This window comes from Neoarius graeffei, chromosome 25 (genome assembly GCF_027579695.1).
Source record: "Neoarius graeffei isolate fNeoGra1 chromosome 25, fNeoGra1.pri, whole genome shotgun sequence".
NCBI classification, from domain to species: domain Eukaryota; kingdom Metazoa; phylum Chordata; class Actinopteri; order Siluriformes; family Ariidae; genus Neoarius; species Neoarius graeffei.
This window is the reverse complement of record NC_083593.1, coordinates 41918007-41935954: the sequence shown is the minus strand read 5'-3', so window position 1 is coordinate 41935954 and position 17948 is coordinate 41918007. Positions and strand designations below refer to the sequence as shown.

Below are 17948 nucleotides of genomic sequence, written 5' to 3'. Positions count from 1 at the left end.
CGTTGCATAATTGGGCGATTATGCAGTCCTTCTGTGACTTGAATTCGACAAAAGCATAGGAACATTAGCTAACTAGGTAACTTATTTTCAAATGTGAGCAATAAAAGTGTCAGTAGACTTTTGCCTCGGACAGGGTTACGTTTGTTTAGCTTCAGGTGGAAGTGTTTTATTCTGACAGCTTTAGAGTCTTTTTTTTTTTTTTTTTTTTTTAAATTGTGCATTATTGGTCCCCTGTGGTCATGACTGCACCAGATGAATATCCTTTTCTCACCGAAACAACTGCTAGACATAATTTATGCACCTCAGTACTATGGTTAAAGTGTCCCAATCGGTGTTTGCTTAATAAGTGACTTGGGACGGTGGCTCAAACGAAAGAGCAGTTAGCTTAAAAGGAATTTCATTTGATCGTTCACGTTTTATCTCTCCTTTCTGAAGTCATTGAATGAAGTGTGGGTGGTAAAAGAGAGCAACTGGACTTGCTTGAAGATTCTTGACGTTTCACCTCTCATCCGAAAGGCTTCTTCAGTTCTGTCTGACTGGTAGGGAGTATCAGGTATTTATCCTTTCATGGATGAAAAGCTCATCTAAGGTGTCGTTGAGTCATCCTGTTGGTGTGGGTCACTGGGGGCCGGGTGTGAACGGCCTCGAGAGTCGTTGGGGTGATCAGTGGGTTGTTGGTTCTCTCTGTCCTCCTGTGAGTCACTGAAAACAGCTGGGTTTTGGTGTGCATTTAAGGCCAATTTATGCTGATAACCCAGTCCTCGCAGATAGCGTCGCAGACAGTGTCTGCGTAGCCCCCCCACCTTCGCAGACGCTCTGCGCGCACCTCCCAAAAATTGTGACCACCGCAGAAGCCTCGCAGACAGCGCCGCAGACAAGAGGGCTCTGATTGGTCCACTCTACATCCGCTGTACACGCACTTCCGCTTCCCTACTTTCCTGGTTTGGTTTGTTTTCACGACCGGCATTTTTAAAAACACGAGCGAAGATGGAGCAGCACGAAGAGCGGTTGATTGAGGAAGTATGTACATCTATACGACTCCAGTTCTAGTCATTATAAAAATAAAAAAGTTCTAGTCATTATAAGTAACCGGAGGATAAACACTCCACTAACCACACCCACCAACTACTCCTAGCGACTTCGCGCCCCCTTGCGTTGTGCCGGTGAATAACATCGTGCACGCCTATTACTCCCCGCTCAACAATAAATTACAACTGTCTGCGAAAAGCTATCTGCGAAAGCCTTGTCGCACGAGCATGCAGAGGCCTTTAGGCCCTGTCCACACGGCAACGGATTCAGGTGAATCTGATAAAATTGTTTATCGTTTCGGCCTGGCGTCCACACGGCACCGGCGTTTTGGGTGCCCCAAAACGAAATCTTTTGAGAACGGGTTCCAGAGTGGAAAGATCTGGCAACGGCGCCGTTGTGAAGTCGTCTGGATGAGTAGAACGGATTTGTTTACGATGACGTCACAACCACATGTGCTTCACGCCGGGTAGAAGTGTAACGAACTCGATGCGAGTTGTCAACAAATCCTATAACTTGGTTCATGAAACGCGCTTACAAAATATTTTCACTGTGAATATTTATTGTGTAATGGTGCAGAGAGAGAGAGAGAGAGAGAATAGCCCTTAGGGCAGAGTCAATCCCGCCAGCAAAAATAGGGGAAAAAAAGGAGCGATCTCACCTCTTCAGATGTTGGTTTAAGTCCTACAATACATTCCTCAAAAAGGGCGTAGAAGAACAAATTAATCCATCAACGTGTAGCATTCAATTTATTCCGGACCATTAAAGGCACCGCCTTCCGCGTAGAATCATGCATCATCCTCACCGCCATATTGGATGGGGCAAAGCGGAGAATAAAAATGCCTCATTCATGTGCTGCGTTTAACTGTACCAACAGGTTTACCGTCCAAACGAGATCACATGGGATTACCTTTCACAGGTGAGACTGGAAAAATACTTTTCATTGTATTTGGTCATTATTATAACGTAATTTTACGAACAGATTTTTCTGACTGTAGCTAATATGAAGTCTCGCGCATAATAGTTTATGCGCATGCATCCTTACTACTTCTATTATTCTGGTGTCTCCGATGGGACCGTCTTACAGCGCACCTAGAGGTGTGGCATGTGTATTGCATCGTTTTCAGCAAGCGTTGTGTTGCCATATGTGCCTGATATTTTACTGATCCGTTGCCCATGTGGACGCGATATATATATATTTTTTTAAATCTCGTTGCCGTTGTTGTGTGGATGTAGCCTAAGACCACCACCTCTGTTCGGTGATGGCCGTTCCAGGTTGACAAAAATGGCTTCTTTAACTCCTCGCTCATACCAACGATCCTCTCTGGCTAAAATGCGTACGTTGCAATCCTGCAATGAGTGTCCTTTGTTGTTAAGATGAAGATAGACTGCAGAGTCCTGGCCTGAGGAACCGGCTCTCCTGTGTTGAGCCATGCGCCTGTGAAGCGGTTGTTTTGTCTCCCCAATATACGAGTCCGTCTATTCCTCACTGCACTGAATTGCATACACTACGTTGTCCTGTTTGTGTCTGGCTATTCTGTCCTTAGGGTGGACCGGTTTCTGCTTCAGGGTGTTACTGGGTCTGAAATGTCCCGGAATGTTGTGTTTGTAGAAGATCCTCCTGAGTTTCTCAGATAGACCAGAAATGTAGGGAATGACAATGGTCTTGCGTTTGTTCCTGTTATCCTCCTTGTCCGTTCTGTTCCTTTTTCTGCTCTTGAGGAAAGGCCAGTTGGGATACCCACAGTTCTCAAGTGCTTTCTTGATGGGATTCTGCTCCTTCTCTTTATCAGCCGCCTACAATGCAGTCCTTGGCACACTTCCCAGACAACTGAATGCTCACCAAAACCCAGCTGTTTTCAGTGACTCAAGGCCAATTTATGCTGACAACCCAGTCCTCGCAGATAGCGTCTGCGTAGCCCCCCCACCTTCGCAGATGCTCTGCGCGCACCTCCCAAAAATTGTGACCACCGCAGAAGCCTCGCAGACAGCGTTGCAGACAAGAGGGCTCTGATTGGTCCACTCTACATCCGCTGTACACGCACTTCCGCTTCCCTACTTTCCCGGTTTGGTTTGGTTTCACGACCGCCATTTTTAAAAACACGGGCGAAGATGGAGCAGCACGAAGAGCGGTTGATCGAGGAAGTGAGGAAGTACGTACATCTATACAACTCCGGTTCTAGTCATTATAAGTAACCGGAGGATAAACACTCCACTAACCACACCCACCAACTACTCCTAGCGATTTCGCGACTTCGCGCCCCCTTGCGTTGTGGCGGTGAATAACATCGCGCATGCCTATTACTCCCCACTCAATGATAAATTACAACTGTCTGCGAAAAGCTGTCTGCGAAAAGCTATCTGCGAAAGCCTTGTCGCAAGAGCATGCAGAGGCCTTCACAGGAGGACAGAGAGAATCAGCATTCCATTGATCACCCTAACAGGCAATCCATTGATCATCCTAACGACTCTCGAGGCCGTTCACACCCAGCCCCCAGTGACCCACACCAACAGGATGACTCAACGACACCTTAGATGAGCTTTTCATCCATGAGAGGATAAATACCTGATGCTCCCTACCAGTCAGACAGAACTGAAGAAGCCTTTCGGATGAGAGGTGAAACGTCTTCGGTGGGGTTTACATTAGACCGTATCAGCGGATCATCAGATTAGTGTTTTTAAAACGATTAGTGTGCACACAGCAACGCCAATACACGATTTGCGTGCACGCAGCAACGCCAATACACGGATACGCTCGGCTCTGCAGGCATCCTGCGCTCCAAATCACTCCGCCCTGAACAGCGAGTGCCCTCTGGAGGGTGTGCACTCCGGCCCTGTGCAGCTCGCAGAGCGCGCGAGTGAAGCACACGAGCAGTGATTGGGGACTGAGCCACTGTGTGTGTGATCTCAGTGCATGTCGGGCATGCGCGTCACTTACCACTTGCAAGTGGAAGGATGGCAAGCCTAAAGACAATCATAACTACACAATGGGCAGTATTTGCATCAGTATTTGCAGTATTTTCATACTTTTATACTCTTTAATGAAAGGTGATGCAAGGCGGAAGTCCGCGCCGTTTTTCAGCAGTCGCGTCACATGTCCAACGCCAGCGAATCAGGAAGGTGGATGTCACAGTGACGTTGTCCAATGACGACGCCAGCTAGAGCTCAGCACAGCGTATCCGCGTGTTCTCAGTGTTTACACAGCACCGGACCAGACACGATCTGGATTGAATACGTGGACCCTGACGGATTCCCGTTTCCTGGCGTTTCCAGGCGTTTTAATGTAAACGGACAGTGCATCCGCGAAGAAAACGAGACAGATACGGTCTAATGTAAACTTGGCCTTCAAGAATCTTCAAGCAAGTCCAGTTGCTCTCTCTTACCACCCACAGTTTACCATGACCTGGATGACTGAGAATCTTCACAGTCATTGAATGAAGTCTTTTTAGGGAAGGGGGGGAAATAGGTGTTCACAAAGTTGAGATTTACTAATAAAACACTTGCTTGAGCAATAGCTTGGGATAAAAAAGAAACAATATTTGTGCAGTGTTGAAAGGGCTGCATGGGAAGTGATGCAGTATTTTGCAAAGCTTTTTAGTGCGAGTTAAATTTATTAGTCATTTTATTGAACAGCTAAAAAAAAAAAAGGTAGTTTCACATGCTTGTCCAAATTGACATAACGCAGCACTCGGACATTAGGAGGCACTTGTTCAGTTATTTTCTGTGCGCTGTCTCCATAACCACGTAAAGGTCCAAAGGGCAAAGCAGGGACTTTCCGTAAGAAATACGAGTTAACGAAAACCGGCATCACACAACAAGACCTCAGTAGCAGTAAAACCACTGGATTGATACTCATCATATCAGTCTGTTCTCCTTGTAAAATGTGAAGTTGTTTCTCATACAGTGCTGTGCAAAAGTCTTAGGTGCATGTAAAAAATGCTGTAGACCAAAAATGGCTTAATAAAATGGAGCGAGAGAAAAAAACTGTAAACAGCAGTAAGCCATAATAAACAAAACGGTCAGTATTTGGTGTGGGGCGACCCTTTTGCTTTATTTAAAAAATAAAAATAGTCTCCGGTACAATGAGTGCAGTTTGATAAGGAAATGAGCTGCAGGTTTTACTGAGCATCTTACAGAACCAGACACAGTTCTTCTGGACACTTTGTCACACTCGCTTCTTCATTTTGCACCAAAACCCGGTAGCCTTTTTATTTATTTTTATTTTTTATTTTTAATAAATACCCCCACTCCAATGAAGGGGGTGGGGGTATACTGGTTAACCTCTGTCTGTCCGAAACACCCTTTTTCTCAGCAACCACAAATCATAGCCACTTGGTAATTGGTACCAAACTTCAGCTTGGGGTTCGATACCGTGTGTACCGTTTTCACGTCTGTCGCACATCGACTTCCTGTTTACCGACTGAATGCATTTACGAAACGTATAGCGCGGATTTACAACATTTTCGTAACATTTTTCTCAGCAACTACAAATCACAACTGCTTGATATTTGGTACCGAGCTTCAGCTTGGGGTTCTATACCATGTGTACCGTTTTCACGGCTGTCGCACATCGACTTCCTGTTTACCGATTGAATGTATTTACGAAACGTATAGGGTAGGTTTTGACGCTGTTTCAAAACGGCAGTTCACCAGGATGCTGTTTGAAATCCCTGGGGAGAGACCCTGCTCTTTACTTGTTTCAGGGTTAATTATTTGTTGAAGTCAACATTTATAATCGTGTCCTATTGCTTCCATTCTGATATAAGCGAGAGCTCACAGTTGATCTTGTTTAATCTGAAAAGTGGTCTCTTCTGTAATGTGCTGCTCAGATACAAAAAATTTTTTTTTCCCTGTAACATTTAGTTTTGTGCTGGAAAATGAACATTTGGAACTCGAAATGTTTTTCGTACTGAATCAATAATGTAGAAATCTATAACGAAGTGTGTGTGGGGGGGGGAATAGGGTGCCTAAGACTTTTTTGCACAGTACTGTATATGTAGAACACACTGTCCCTTCTTAGGAACCTGCTTTAGTCATTCATTAAACTAGAAGTCCCAGAGAGGGGCCATTTGGCCTTTTTACCTAGAAAACCCACAAGAGGGCCAATTGGCCCCAAGTCCTCCCTGTAGACATTCATTTTGTTATGGAAATGTGGCTGTTAGTTACCTTACAGCTTAGAAATGAAATCTTACAATGCCTGTTGAATGTTGAATCTCTGCATCTTCGTTCCTTGGAGAGGAGCTTCTTTCACCACAAAATTCTTGAGGGAACTGAAGCGATAGTCCATGTGCACTGAGGTATTTATCCATCAAACAATTGTCTGGTTGCAGTCACATGAGTCGTTATGGTCACATGGGACATTCACATGTTCACATTTTAGAATAGAATGTGTTTTTATTCCTCATTCTCACATTCACACAGAAGTAGCCAACATGACTTCACCACTGAAGTGTGAAGTGTGTGAAATGTGACCCCCTCACCCCACACACTGCCACTAACAGCCTCATTACCATAACAAAATGAGTTGAATTGGGGAAAAGCGGTCGGGCCAAATGGCCCCTATGTGGGTCTTCTAGGTAGACAGAAAAATGCTGGGACTGCTAGTGTTAATTCAGCCCTCTCCCCTGATTTCTTGTGCACTGCATAGAAGTAGTAACTTTTGGATCTAGCTAATTTCCAGAAAGCACATTTTGATCTTGTCTTATCCACAGGCATAATTACCCAAGATGAAACCTGGGGTTTGGAAGGTGAATTTTCATATTGGTTGTAGTGCATAGTATTGTATAATGCACTGTAATTGTGCTGTCCTGATAATTATGGGATGAAATAATTATGCAAAAATCAAATATTTAAAAAAATTTGTCTTGTTATGGAAATTTGGGGCAAATAATGCCAGCCATCAGTTTATAGCTTTAATCGGTCCTTCTGAGACTGGAACGGCGTAATGATGATCACTAGCTGTCCTAGATTCATAACTGATGAGCACAGACGTTATTAAATGCTGATCAGCCCTGTGCATGAAGAGTAATGTAGGTCAGCTATTACCGTGATGAAAATCGAGCTGTGGGTGTTCCAGTTTTCAGCCCTGTAATGTATGTTTTCTTCTAAATTTAGCAGTTTAATTGCCATGTCAAATCAAGGCCATTTTCCTTCACTATTTTTAGCATGCGTTTAAGATGACGAAGCAGTATCATTCCCGCACACCTGTTTATCCTGATTAATGCTTACAGAATCAGATTTTTTTTTAAATGCATTAACCAGCTTTTTTTTTTTTTTTTGATGCGTGCATCTTCATGAAATGCTGTCAGAAATTCTCATATAGCTTATTGAATTAAGATAAAACAAAGTTAATGTACACTACCATTCAAAAGTTTGGGGTCACCCAGACAATTTTGTGTTTTCCATGAAAGGTCACACTTTTATTTCCCACCATAAGTTGTAAAATGAATAGAAAATATAGCCAAGACATTTTTCTGGCCATTTTGAGCATTTAATCGACCCCACAAATGTGATGCTCCAGAAACCCAATCTGCTCAAAGGAAGGTCAGTTTTATAGCTTCTCTAAAGAGCTCAACTGTTTTCAGCTGTGCTAACATGATTGTACAAGGGTTTTCTAATCATCCATTAGCCTTCTGAGGCAATGAGCAAACACATTGTACCATTAGAACACTGGAGTGAGAGTTGCTGGAAATGGGCCTCTATACACCTATGGAGATATTGCACCAAAAACCACACATTTGCAGCTAGAATAGTCATTTACCACATTAGCAATGTATAGAGTGGATTTCTGATTAGTTTAAAGTGATCTTCATTGAAAAGAACAGTGCTTTTCTTTCAAAAATAAGGACATTTCAAAGTGACCCCAAACTTTTGAACGGTAGTGTAGCATTGACTGTGAACATAATGACGTTATCCATCTTCTGTTCTGTTCTGACTTAGGGCCCCAGAACGGCTGGAATGATCCTCCCGCTCTCAGCCGAGCATCCAAAAAGAAGAAGGTGGGTCTGATGAAGCACTATCCAGTCTCATGTTTATGGCTTTGCTTATAGAAAAGTTAATTCTGTTGGTTTTGGTAATGATGCAGAGAAAATTGCTATACCGGCATTCAATACCGTGTGATTTGAGCCGATATAGTTACCTCCACCAAGGAGGTTACGTTTCTGATGCAGTTTGCCTGCTGTAAGCAGGATTGCGCAAAATCTACCAACCCAATTTCTATGAAACTAGGTGGAAAAGTGTCGCATGAGCCAAGGAAGAACCCGTTAAATTTTGGCGCAGATCCACGGATTTAGTTTCTTCTTTTCCGTTAAAGTTGCGAGATTTGTCCTTGGGAGAAGTCTGCACTCAAGAATGCCATACCTCTTAAAATCCAGTAGATGGTAGCGAAGTTCAGAAGCAACAAAACAAAACCAGTGTAGAAATCTGACGACTCCATGGCATAAAGCACATTCGCAGGTACAAGTAATCCTCTGTGATATACATGTCAAAGTCCCTTCCACGTCATGTGGCGGCACCGATCTCTGTTTCCGTAGCCCTCGGCTTCTCGCCTATTACATAGCTAGTTACAGTGGGGGGCTGGTTCTCTGGTAACTGCGGGGTAACTCGCATCTGTATTGCTGCATGCCTTGGCAGACGGTGGTAGGCACTTTTTTATTTAAATGATTAGTCTTTGGTATGACCCGACTGTGAGTAGACCTCGCGATCTCCCAATCGAGAGGTGGACACGCTAACCACTAGGCCAACTCGCGGTGGGATCTACATGTAGGCTAGTTCTAATAGTTTTGGAAATGTAACCAGATGTATAAAGTGGCTGGAGTGGCAGATATGCAGATCAGCGTCGACTGTTGTCCTTAATGGAGTTCGACACTCTGAGTGCCCTGCTAGTTTGTCACGCTAATGAACGGATGTGACACAACAGCAGCAATTTCTATGTAATGATTGTAAGCAAAGCCAAGTGTGCTGTACAAAAATGTCAAGCGGAGGATCTATAGCATCTTCCTACAATACTAGTAATGTGATAAAACTCAGCATGAGAAGTTTTATGTTTAAAGAGTTTATTATTAGCAGCGCTAAGCCTACCAGTGCTGCAGCAAAAGCTAGCCAGGTGAGAGTAGTTTTCTACAGGTAACGCTTGCTGAGTGAAAATAAATAACGGCACAACCCGGTATGATGTTATCGATGATGAGCCGCTATGGTCGTTGACACACGGATATCCTGACTTTTTTTTTTTTTTAAATGTACACTACCGTTCAAAAGTTTGGGGTCACCCAGACAATTTTGTGTTTTCCATGAAAAGTCACACTTTTATTTCCCACCTTAATTTGTAAAATGAATAGAAAATATAGAAGCCGGTCGGGAGCAAGGCGAAAACGTCCTTCCTTTCAATAAATACCTCCAGGGCTGCTCTTTGCTCCGTTTTCAATGAGAACTTCCCGTTGAATGCTTTCAATACAGCATCTATGCGTAATAGAAACGGAAGCGTGAATGAAGCGCTTCCGGCATAGATTCTGTAAACAGTCTATGGCTTCCGGTCGCAGTTTTACTACGTCAGTGCCTTGAACACGCCTCTACCCAGGGCCGTTGGAGATGCTCAAAGTTGATTGGTTCCCGATTTTTCGGGAGCTTGGAAGAGCTGGAGATAGCTCGCCTGGCCAGACTAAGCTCGCAACAGGCCCTCGTGTTGCGTCACGCTTAGGATGGGCGGGCCCAGGCTAAGCTAGAATAGTCATTTACCACATTAGCAATGTATAGAGTGTATTTCTGATTAAAGTGATCTTCATTGAAAAGAACTGTGCTTTTCTTTCAAAAATAAGGACATTTCAAAGTGACCCCAAACTTTTGAACGGTAGTGTACTTTACATACAGCTGTACAGAAGTGTTTTCCGCAAGTGAAACGCCACCCAGTTTTCAGAGTTCTGTAACTTGATAACATCTGTATTATCCAGAGGGGAACTGTCAGGGCCTTCTTGGCCTTCAGAGAAGGCCCAAATATATCAGCATTTCAAAGGTTCTATTTAATTTTTCATTATCATTATTCTCTTCTTATTCTAATTTGGCCTCATTTTCTATCAACTTTGCTTCAGAAATGTAAGGGTTCCTGTCCTGAAAACATTAAGAGTTATCCAGTTAGATTTTTTTTGTTTGTTTGTTTGTTGTCTCCAGGCTGAGAAGAGCTTAGAGCTGCCTCACTCATTGGTTAGGACTTCATTGCCGGGACAGAAGGCCATGGCAGTGTATGTTTATGTAGGAAGTGACAGGTGAATTAACTAATCAGATTGATTGATTGATTGATTGATTGATTGATTTATAGTGGGAGGGACCAAAAATGTATCGCCCGAGGCCTTCTCGAAGGCCAACATTAGCTGTTAGCGTGCCAGTGAAGTAACCTTCCAGCCGGTGTAGTGTTCATCAGTAGTATTGGCGAACGCTAATAAAGCGGTCAAGCCAGCGCTATCGAGAGCAGGTAGCACAGGCTAACGACCGAGAAACCAAGATTTCTGTCTCCAGACTCTTTTCCCATGCTGCACGCTCGCCACAGTATTTTTCACTCTTACTTAAGTATTCATTTCCCTCTAATTTTACTGAGTTACTTTTAAAATCAGCATCAACAACTACATACAACAGAGTGACCTGGCAGCCTGACGCTAACCCCTTACAAAATCCTTCGCCCTGTTGCTTTTTTGGTGCGTCTGAAGTCCCAGCTCTAATAGTAACGCTTCGCCACTGGTGTTATGTTACAAATGTAATACATGCAGAAAATGTTTGCCAACGGCTTACCATTCTATGCATTTGATTTGATTATAATTTGTACACAATGTACATCTCGGCATGTAAAATTTTGAACCATGGATATATTTTTTTTTTCTTTTAATTATGAAATCGTGTCTCCAGGTCCCAGAAAACTACACTCCTCCTGCTCCAATCACCGCGCCCATCATGGCTCCTTTGGGAGAGCCGCAGCCTGTAGCCACCATGCAGCCTTCTCTTCAGCCACAACAGCTTCCTCCACAGCCAGCTGGTGTTCCTGCTCCCTTCAACCCCATCCAACAGCAGCCAGTGGCTCCTTCACTCAGAAACCCTGCTATACCCAGCATGCCTGTGGAGGGGCCTCCAGGGGCACCCACTGGGGATGTCATACAGGTGTCAAAAAAAAAAAAAAAAAAAGTTGCATGCACTCAGATGTACCTTGAAGTTGATAAGCTGTCTGATTTAAAATATGTACTGTGAGCATTTTTTTTTTTTGCCTCTGGGTAATGTAGTCCTTGCCTGCTCAGATTCCAGTTCAAATGATTTAAAAAAAAAAATTACAGTGAACACTTGGAAGTTTGATTTATTTTCAAGTAAATCTGCATTCCGCCCCCCCCCAAGCCAATGCAGTCCCTCCCGACTGAGAAGATCATGAAGAAGCCCATCCCAGATGAGCACCTCATTCTCAAGACGACGTTCGAGGGCCTGATCCAGAAGTGCTTGGCTGCTGCTACAGACCCTGTAAGTTCAGCCAAATTCGTCTTCTCATAAGATTCTGGTTTGTGTCTCGCCACTTCTGCTTTGCGTGTCTAACCAAACGCTTCCTGTCCTCTCCGAAGCAAACCAAGAGGAAGCTGGATGATGCTAACAAGAGACTAGAGTCCCTTTATGACAAACTGAGAGAGCAAACTGTGAGTATTTATGAAAATTCCATCGCAATTCCTTTCTAAGTTGGAGCATCACTCACATAATTAGCATGTGAGTTAAGTGATTGTCTGGGACTGAGCATATATTTGCGGGTGGCATCACATTTATTCTCGATGCATCATTCCTCTCGAGAGTACAGACTCTTGTTGGGTTGCTGAAATATTGTCTTCCGTTGCTAAGCCTTCGCTTTCAGACTTGACATCGTTAGTAACATGAGTTATGAAATGGGTGGAATGCAAAACGGACTGATCAACTACATGGCGTCGTGATTTTTAGCTGCGGCTGCAATTTTCGTTAAAATCGTAGTTTTATGGTCCTTATTTGCAAAAAAGTAGCGTAAAGTGTAATGAATGTAAGGGTGTTTTCACACTTGGTCCCTTTCAGCCATCTAACCGAACTCAGATCGATGACTCAGCATTTTTTGCGCATATGTGAACACTCCAACCGTACCCAGACCCCTTTAAAGCGAACCGAACTGAGACCACCTCAGGAGGTGGTCTCGGTACGGTTCGCTAAAAATCAACGGTACGGTTCGCCTAATCTGCGCATTGTGAACAAAAAGCGCACCGGGTTCACTTCGCCTTTTTCACCTTCTTCGTTTGCCGTAGTTGGTCACGTGACTGTAGCAGGGAAACTCAACTTCCTTTTGGAACTTACCACAGCCGCTGGAATAAATTTATTTTCCTTAATCCGCACTATTTTGATCAAAGAATACAACAGGGCAAGCATGGCAGCAGACATTTTGATTCAAGAGAAAATTACCCAGAATTCCGTGCACTGGGGGTCTGAGGGCTCGAGAGGACCTGGTGTGAACAGAAAGAGGACTGAGGCCCCATCAAAACTTAACTGGACCAGAAAGAGAACCCAGTCCTCTTTGTAATAAATTCACAGTGTGAACACAAAAAGAACTGAGTTCTTTTTCTGTTGGTCCACTTTTTGGTCCACTTAAAGAGGACTGAGTCTGGTTCCTTTAAAGGGGACCAGGTGTGAAAACACCCTAACACTCAGGAAGTGAAAGCGCCTCTGCAGTAGAATGGGCAATGTGAGGATAGATTATTCTAGCCACATGCACTGGATAGGTAGCCTAGTAAACTAGACCCACCCGCCTAGCGGCCAAAAATATTTTTACCTAGCGAATGGGTCTAGCCTCGCACCATATAAACAAAAACACCCCGGGCATCAAATCGTGCCCGCCAATCACAACGCAAGGTTTTTGTTCGGATTCTTTGGGCGGGCTTTTGCAGGAGTGACGACAAAGCTGCGCGACGCTGGAGAAAGCGCAACAGGAAAGATGGCTACGGCTAGTGAACAGCGCGCGTTTGACTCTGCTTTGGAATCAGTTTTAGAAGAATTAGACTTGGAGTTTTCGTTGAAACATGAGCAGGAAGAGGCTCTCCGCTCATTCCTTTTCAAGAAGGACGTTTTCGCTGTTTTGCCGACCGGCTATGGCAAAAGTCTGATCTACCAGCTGGCTCCGCTCGTAGCCAAAAGGATGGGGCTAGTTTGTGCAGTACGAAGAATTAATAAACAGCTTTGAAACATTACTTTTTGATTGTTTCTTATTTTCCCGTCATTTTAAATTTAAGGGAAATTATTTCACCAAACACCACTAAATAAAAACTCTCAAAAACAGTTTAAGCAAACCCTTGAAAAACACTTTGAAAAAAATGTGTATGTGGTACAGACTCCAAACTTGTGGTCATTATCTCCAAACTTCTTAATATCTAGAACCTGTTTATTAATTAATACACATTTTGAAAAATTATTTAATTTCAAGGCCTCCCCCACTGCTTTCTGTCGCTCTGACTACGTCACAGTCACTGTTGCGCTGATTGGTCAGAGCATTGGCCTATACGCGCACAGACAGTTTGAAAGACAGCGGTTTGTTCCTCCTACCCGCTTCGGAAATGTCTACGGATCGAGGCCAGACTAAATATTCACATTTAGTCTGGCTTGCCAGGCTACTGGATAGGAGCAATCGCGCACTCTGATTGGCGACTCTACTTCTAGGATATCAGCTCGTATACCGTGAGTAGAGAGAAACAAAACGTCCGTGCTTGTTGCTGAACCAACCGAGGATGAAATAAAAAACTCTACTCGAAAAAAAAAAACCCTCAAATATTAAAAAAAAAGCAACAAAATATGGAACATTATGGAATACGAGTATTTGATGGTAAGAACCAAGAATTACTGCAGTTTTCGCAAATTGCTACTATTATTTTCGCCGGTTTGTTTACATTCTGAACAGAAACGGTTTTGTCGCAAGTTTTTATTTCTGCAATTTGCAAAAAGTAAAACTGCTCCGTTTTCTCAAAATCCAGTGCATGTGGACATAAGTTCACGATGCATGTTCCAGCGTAGGAAGAACATCCTTACAGATTTTCAGCTCTCACTGAGGTCCAAGCAGATATTTTTCAACTTGATAATATCTTTTCACAAATATGAGTGCCATTTAAAGAACATTTTAGTTCATTGCAAAAATATCTGAACTTTATACAGTAAATTCAAGATCTAATGCTAACATTAGACGTTTGATGGGGGGGACTCTGGGATTTCTACCCCGCACTGAACATGCGTTTTTTTTTTTTTTAAATAACTGTATAACCATAATGAACTCTGTTTTTGATAGAAAGCTGACATGTGTAAATTTCTATATTTATTGAACATCGCCTCCACTGTTTCTCCAGCTTTCTCCAGCCATCGTGGGCGGCCTGCACAACATGGCTCGGAGCATCGAGTCCCGCGCCTATACCGACAGCCTGAACATCCACACGCACATCGTCAGTAACAGTAACTTCAGCGAGACCTCCGCCTTCATGCCAGTCTTGAAGGTGGTGCTAACGCAGGCTAATAAGCTCGGTGTCTGATGTCACGCATCCTCAATTCTCACCAGTATTCCCGCAACTCCAACACAAGCCATCAGTCAATAAGGACCAACTTGGATTGACATGCTTCGCCAGTCTTAAATCTGGAATAGGGCATTCCAGTTTACAGGCTTTATTTACTGTTTTTTTCTTTTTCCTTGTATGTGTTTTGTTGCCATTATTTCATATGTGTAATTGTGGCAGAGCAGAGTGCAATGTGGGTGTGTCCGTGTCCCCTCCCCCTCCACCCCTTGGTCAGTGCATGTTTTTTGGAAACTCATGGGATTCTCAGCCTGGAGAAATCAATCACGTCATATAGGATTTGTCAGATATTCATTATTATGAAATTGTACTCTGGCTTATCATTTTTAGATTTTTTTTTTTTCCCCCTTCAAGTTTTTGTCAGTAAGAATTTTAGGTCGTTGCTTTTGTGCTAATTAGAAGCCTTGCCATTTCAGTGATGTTCAATGCAATATCCTTGCAAAAAAAAAAATGTAATTGCATTTTATCCGTTTACCAAGATCTACATACAGTCTTGGTAACAAGGAAATATTTTCAATAAATGTTATTTATTTAAATCTTTTAAGATTTGAGTTAATCCGTAACTATACAGCACTAGCAAACCAAGACTGCCTAGTTATATGGCTGTCTAGTTTTACTTACTTCTGTAGTAATTTGAAAACTAATGCCGGTTAAATGTCTGAAATGCTTTTGAAGTATCACGGCTGCCTTCTGCAGAAATGACTGAATGAACGTGGTCGGCTCACTGTAGTTCTTCTTTTACACCAGGAATTTTGTTTGAAAGGAAAGAACATTTTTAGTGCTCCATCTCGCCTACCATTCACGATAGTTTGACATTTATATCATCTACTCTCCGATAGCATGGTATTCTCGACGCACTGCTGGTTTAAACACGAAGGAGGACGTGACCGAGAAAACTAGCCACTGGTAACATCAATGTAATCATTCTCACCACTCCTGTTTAAACCCTTCTTTTGTATACGAATTCTGTACCCTATAATTTTAGGGGGAATCAATGCACAATGTTTCAATGACCATTGTAAACAAATTGGAGGAGGGTGTTGCGTTTTAATGAAGTGGTCAAATAAAGTGCTCGATATTTCTCAGCTTTGGTGTTATTTCTAAACTTAAAGATTCAGATTCAAGCTGTTCTGGGTGTATTTTTGTCCTGTTATCATTGTTCAAAATTTAGTATTTGAAACGGGTTTCATTTACAGTCTGTTTTAACTTTGGTTAACGGTTTCCTAAATTTACCATTTGACTTCCTGCTGACAGTGAGTGAGTGGTGCCATGCTCCTGAAAAGAGCGATGCAGCGGTGCTTGTGTCTTAAGGCCAATTTATGCTGACACCTCAGTCCTCGCAGACGTTGTCGCAGATAGCGTCTGCGTAGCCCCCCCCCACCTTCGCAGACGCTCTGCGCGCACCTCCCAAAAATTGTGACCACCGCAGAAGCCTCGCAGACAGCGTCGCAGACAAGAGGGCTCTGATTGGTCCACTCTACATCCGCTGTACACGCACTTCCGCTTCCCTACTTTCCCGGTTTTTGTTTTCACGACCGGCATTTTTAAAAACACGAGCGAAGATGGAGCAGCACGAAGAGCGGTTGATTGAGGAAGTACGTACATCTATACGACTCCGGTTCTAGTCATTATAAAAATTAAAAAAAAAAGTTCGTCATTATAAGTAACCGGAGGATAAACACTCCACTAACCACACCCACCAACTACTCCTAGCGACTTCGCGCCCCCTTGCGTTGTGCCGGTGAATAACATCGTGCACGCCTATTACTCCCCGCTCAACAATAAATTACAACTGTCTGCGAAAAGCTATCTGCGAAAGCCTTGTCGCAAGAGCATGCAGAGGCCTTTAGTCTGTCCGACAATATTGTTTAAATTAAGTTCGAAGTCTCCAACGTTCATGCCATCATGTTAGCCATTTCTTAAATCACTATCTCGCCAAGCGGAGTATCTGCAATCAGAGTTTTGAGTTTCAGAACGTTCTGGAACTTTGTTTTCTGTCTTCACTAAAAGTGAGAGGCTGTCCACACGGCAACGGATTCAGGTGAATCTGATAAAATTGTTTATCGTTTCGGCCTGGCGTCCACACGGCACCGGCATTTTGGGTGCCCCAAAACGATATTTTTTTTGAGAACGGGTTCCAGAGTGGAAAAATCTGGCAACGGCGCCGTTGCGAAGTCGTCTGGATGAGTAGAATGGATTTGTTTACAATGACGTCACAACCACATGACTAGAACAAGCAGCACTCTCGCTGTTTTGTATGAACCACTGCATTGCATTCACTTTTGTATACAGCTTTTCTTTTAAATAAACAAGTAACTGAACCATTTCTTGAATTTCTTTTTTTTATTGGATAAGACTGCTTTTCAAAATGTTCACACACAATATAAAAAGTTATCTAAATTATATAAAAATGCTTTTCAAAATGTTCACACAATAAGAAAATTAAGTTATATAAAACTATGCACACTAATAAAACTAATTTGTACACACAGAAGGCACGATTTCCTCGCGTAGTCGCAGCCATCTTCTTGTTGTGTGTTTGTTCCTGTGAGTGCTTCACGCCGGGTAGAAGAAGGGGTTTATGCACATGCGTCCTACTACTTCTATTGTCCTGGTGTCTCCGATGGGACCGTCTTACAGCGCACGTAGATATGTGGCATGTGTATTGCATCGTTTTCAGCAAGCGTTGCGTTGCCATACAGTATGTACCTGATATTTTACTGATCCGTTGCCCATGTGGACGCGATATTTTTTTAAATAAAATCTCGTTGTGTGGATGTAGCCTGAGTGAGCAAAGAAACTTCTTTTTTTTTTTTTTTTTTTTTAGGGGCTGAGCGTGAAACCTGGACATTATCATGGATGGATTGATTTCAGCCATGTGGTCTCCTAACAAAACTTAGTATAAATGAATGAGAGATGAGCTAATGAAAGAAGCTATGAAAAGCAGCTGCTTTCATCTCTATTCTTCTAGTATAGCCTTTATCCTTTAACCTGTCGGTGGAGAAGTCTTACTGTTAATGATTTTTCCATGAGTGGTGTAAAACGTAAGACCAAATATGATGTACCACCCCAATTCCAAAAAAAAAACGTTTTATGCTATGTAAAACATCAATAAAACCAGAATGCAATCATTTTGCAAATCATCCTCCACCAATATTCAATCAAATATAATACAAAGATGAGATGCTTAATGTTCAAACGGGTCAACTGTGTGTAAAAATACACTCATTCTGAAATTGATGCCTGCAACATGTTCCAAAAAAGGTGGGACATGAGCTTGTTGACCATTGTGTTTTATGTCCCCTTTTTTTTTTTAATAACTTGGTTATGGGAACTGAGAAT

The 17948-nt window shown here is 42.9% G+C and overlaps 1 protein-coding gene across 7 annotated transcripts in view; it reads left to right on the top strand.

The window, feature by feature from the left end:
- The window catches only part of sec31a (SEC31 homolog A, COPII coat complex component), a 103956-nt gene extending 88265 nt beyond the window's left edge, over window positions 1–15691 (top strand). For 4 of the 7 annotated variants that reach the window (XM_060908299.1, XM_060908297.1, XM_060908295.1 and 1 more), the window contains 6 exons: window positions 6738–6773; window positions 7966–8024; window positions 10918–11166; window positions 11395–11514; window positions 11613–11684; window positions 14388–15691. In XM_060908299.1, coding sequence (XP_060764282.1) covers window positions 6738–6773; window positions 7966–8024; window positions 10918–11166; window positions 11395–11514; window positions 11613–11684; window positions 14388–14567 — 716 coding nt within the window. In that variant the 3' untranslated portion in view covers window positions 14568–15691. The remainder of the gene's footprint in view (window positions 1–6737; window positions 6774–7965; window positions 8025–10917; window positions 11167–11394; window positions 11515–11612; window positions 11685–14387) is intronic. The other 3 variants (XM_060908300.1, XM_060908298.1, XM_060908296.1) reach the window with 1 other exon arrangement.
- The last annotated feature ends 2257 nt before the right edge of the window (window positions 15692–17948 follow it).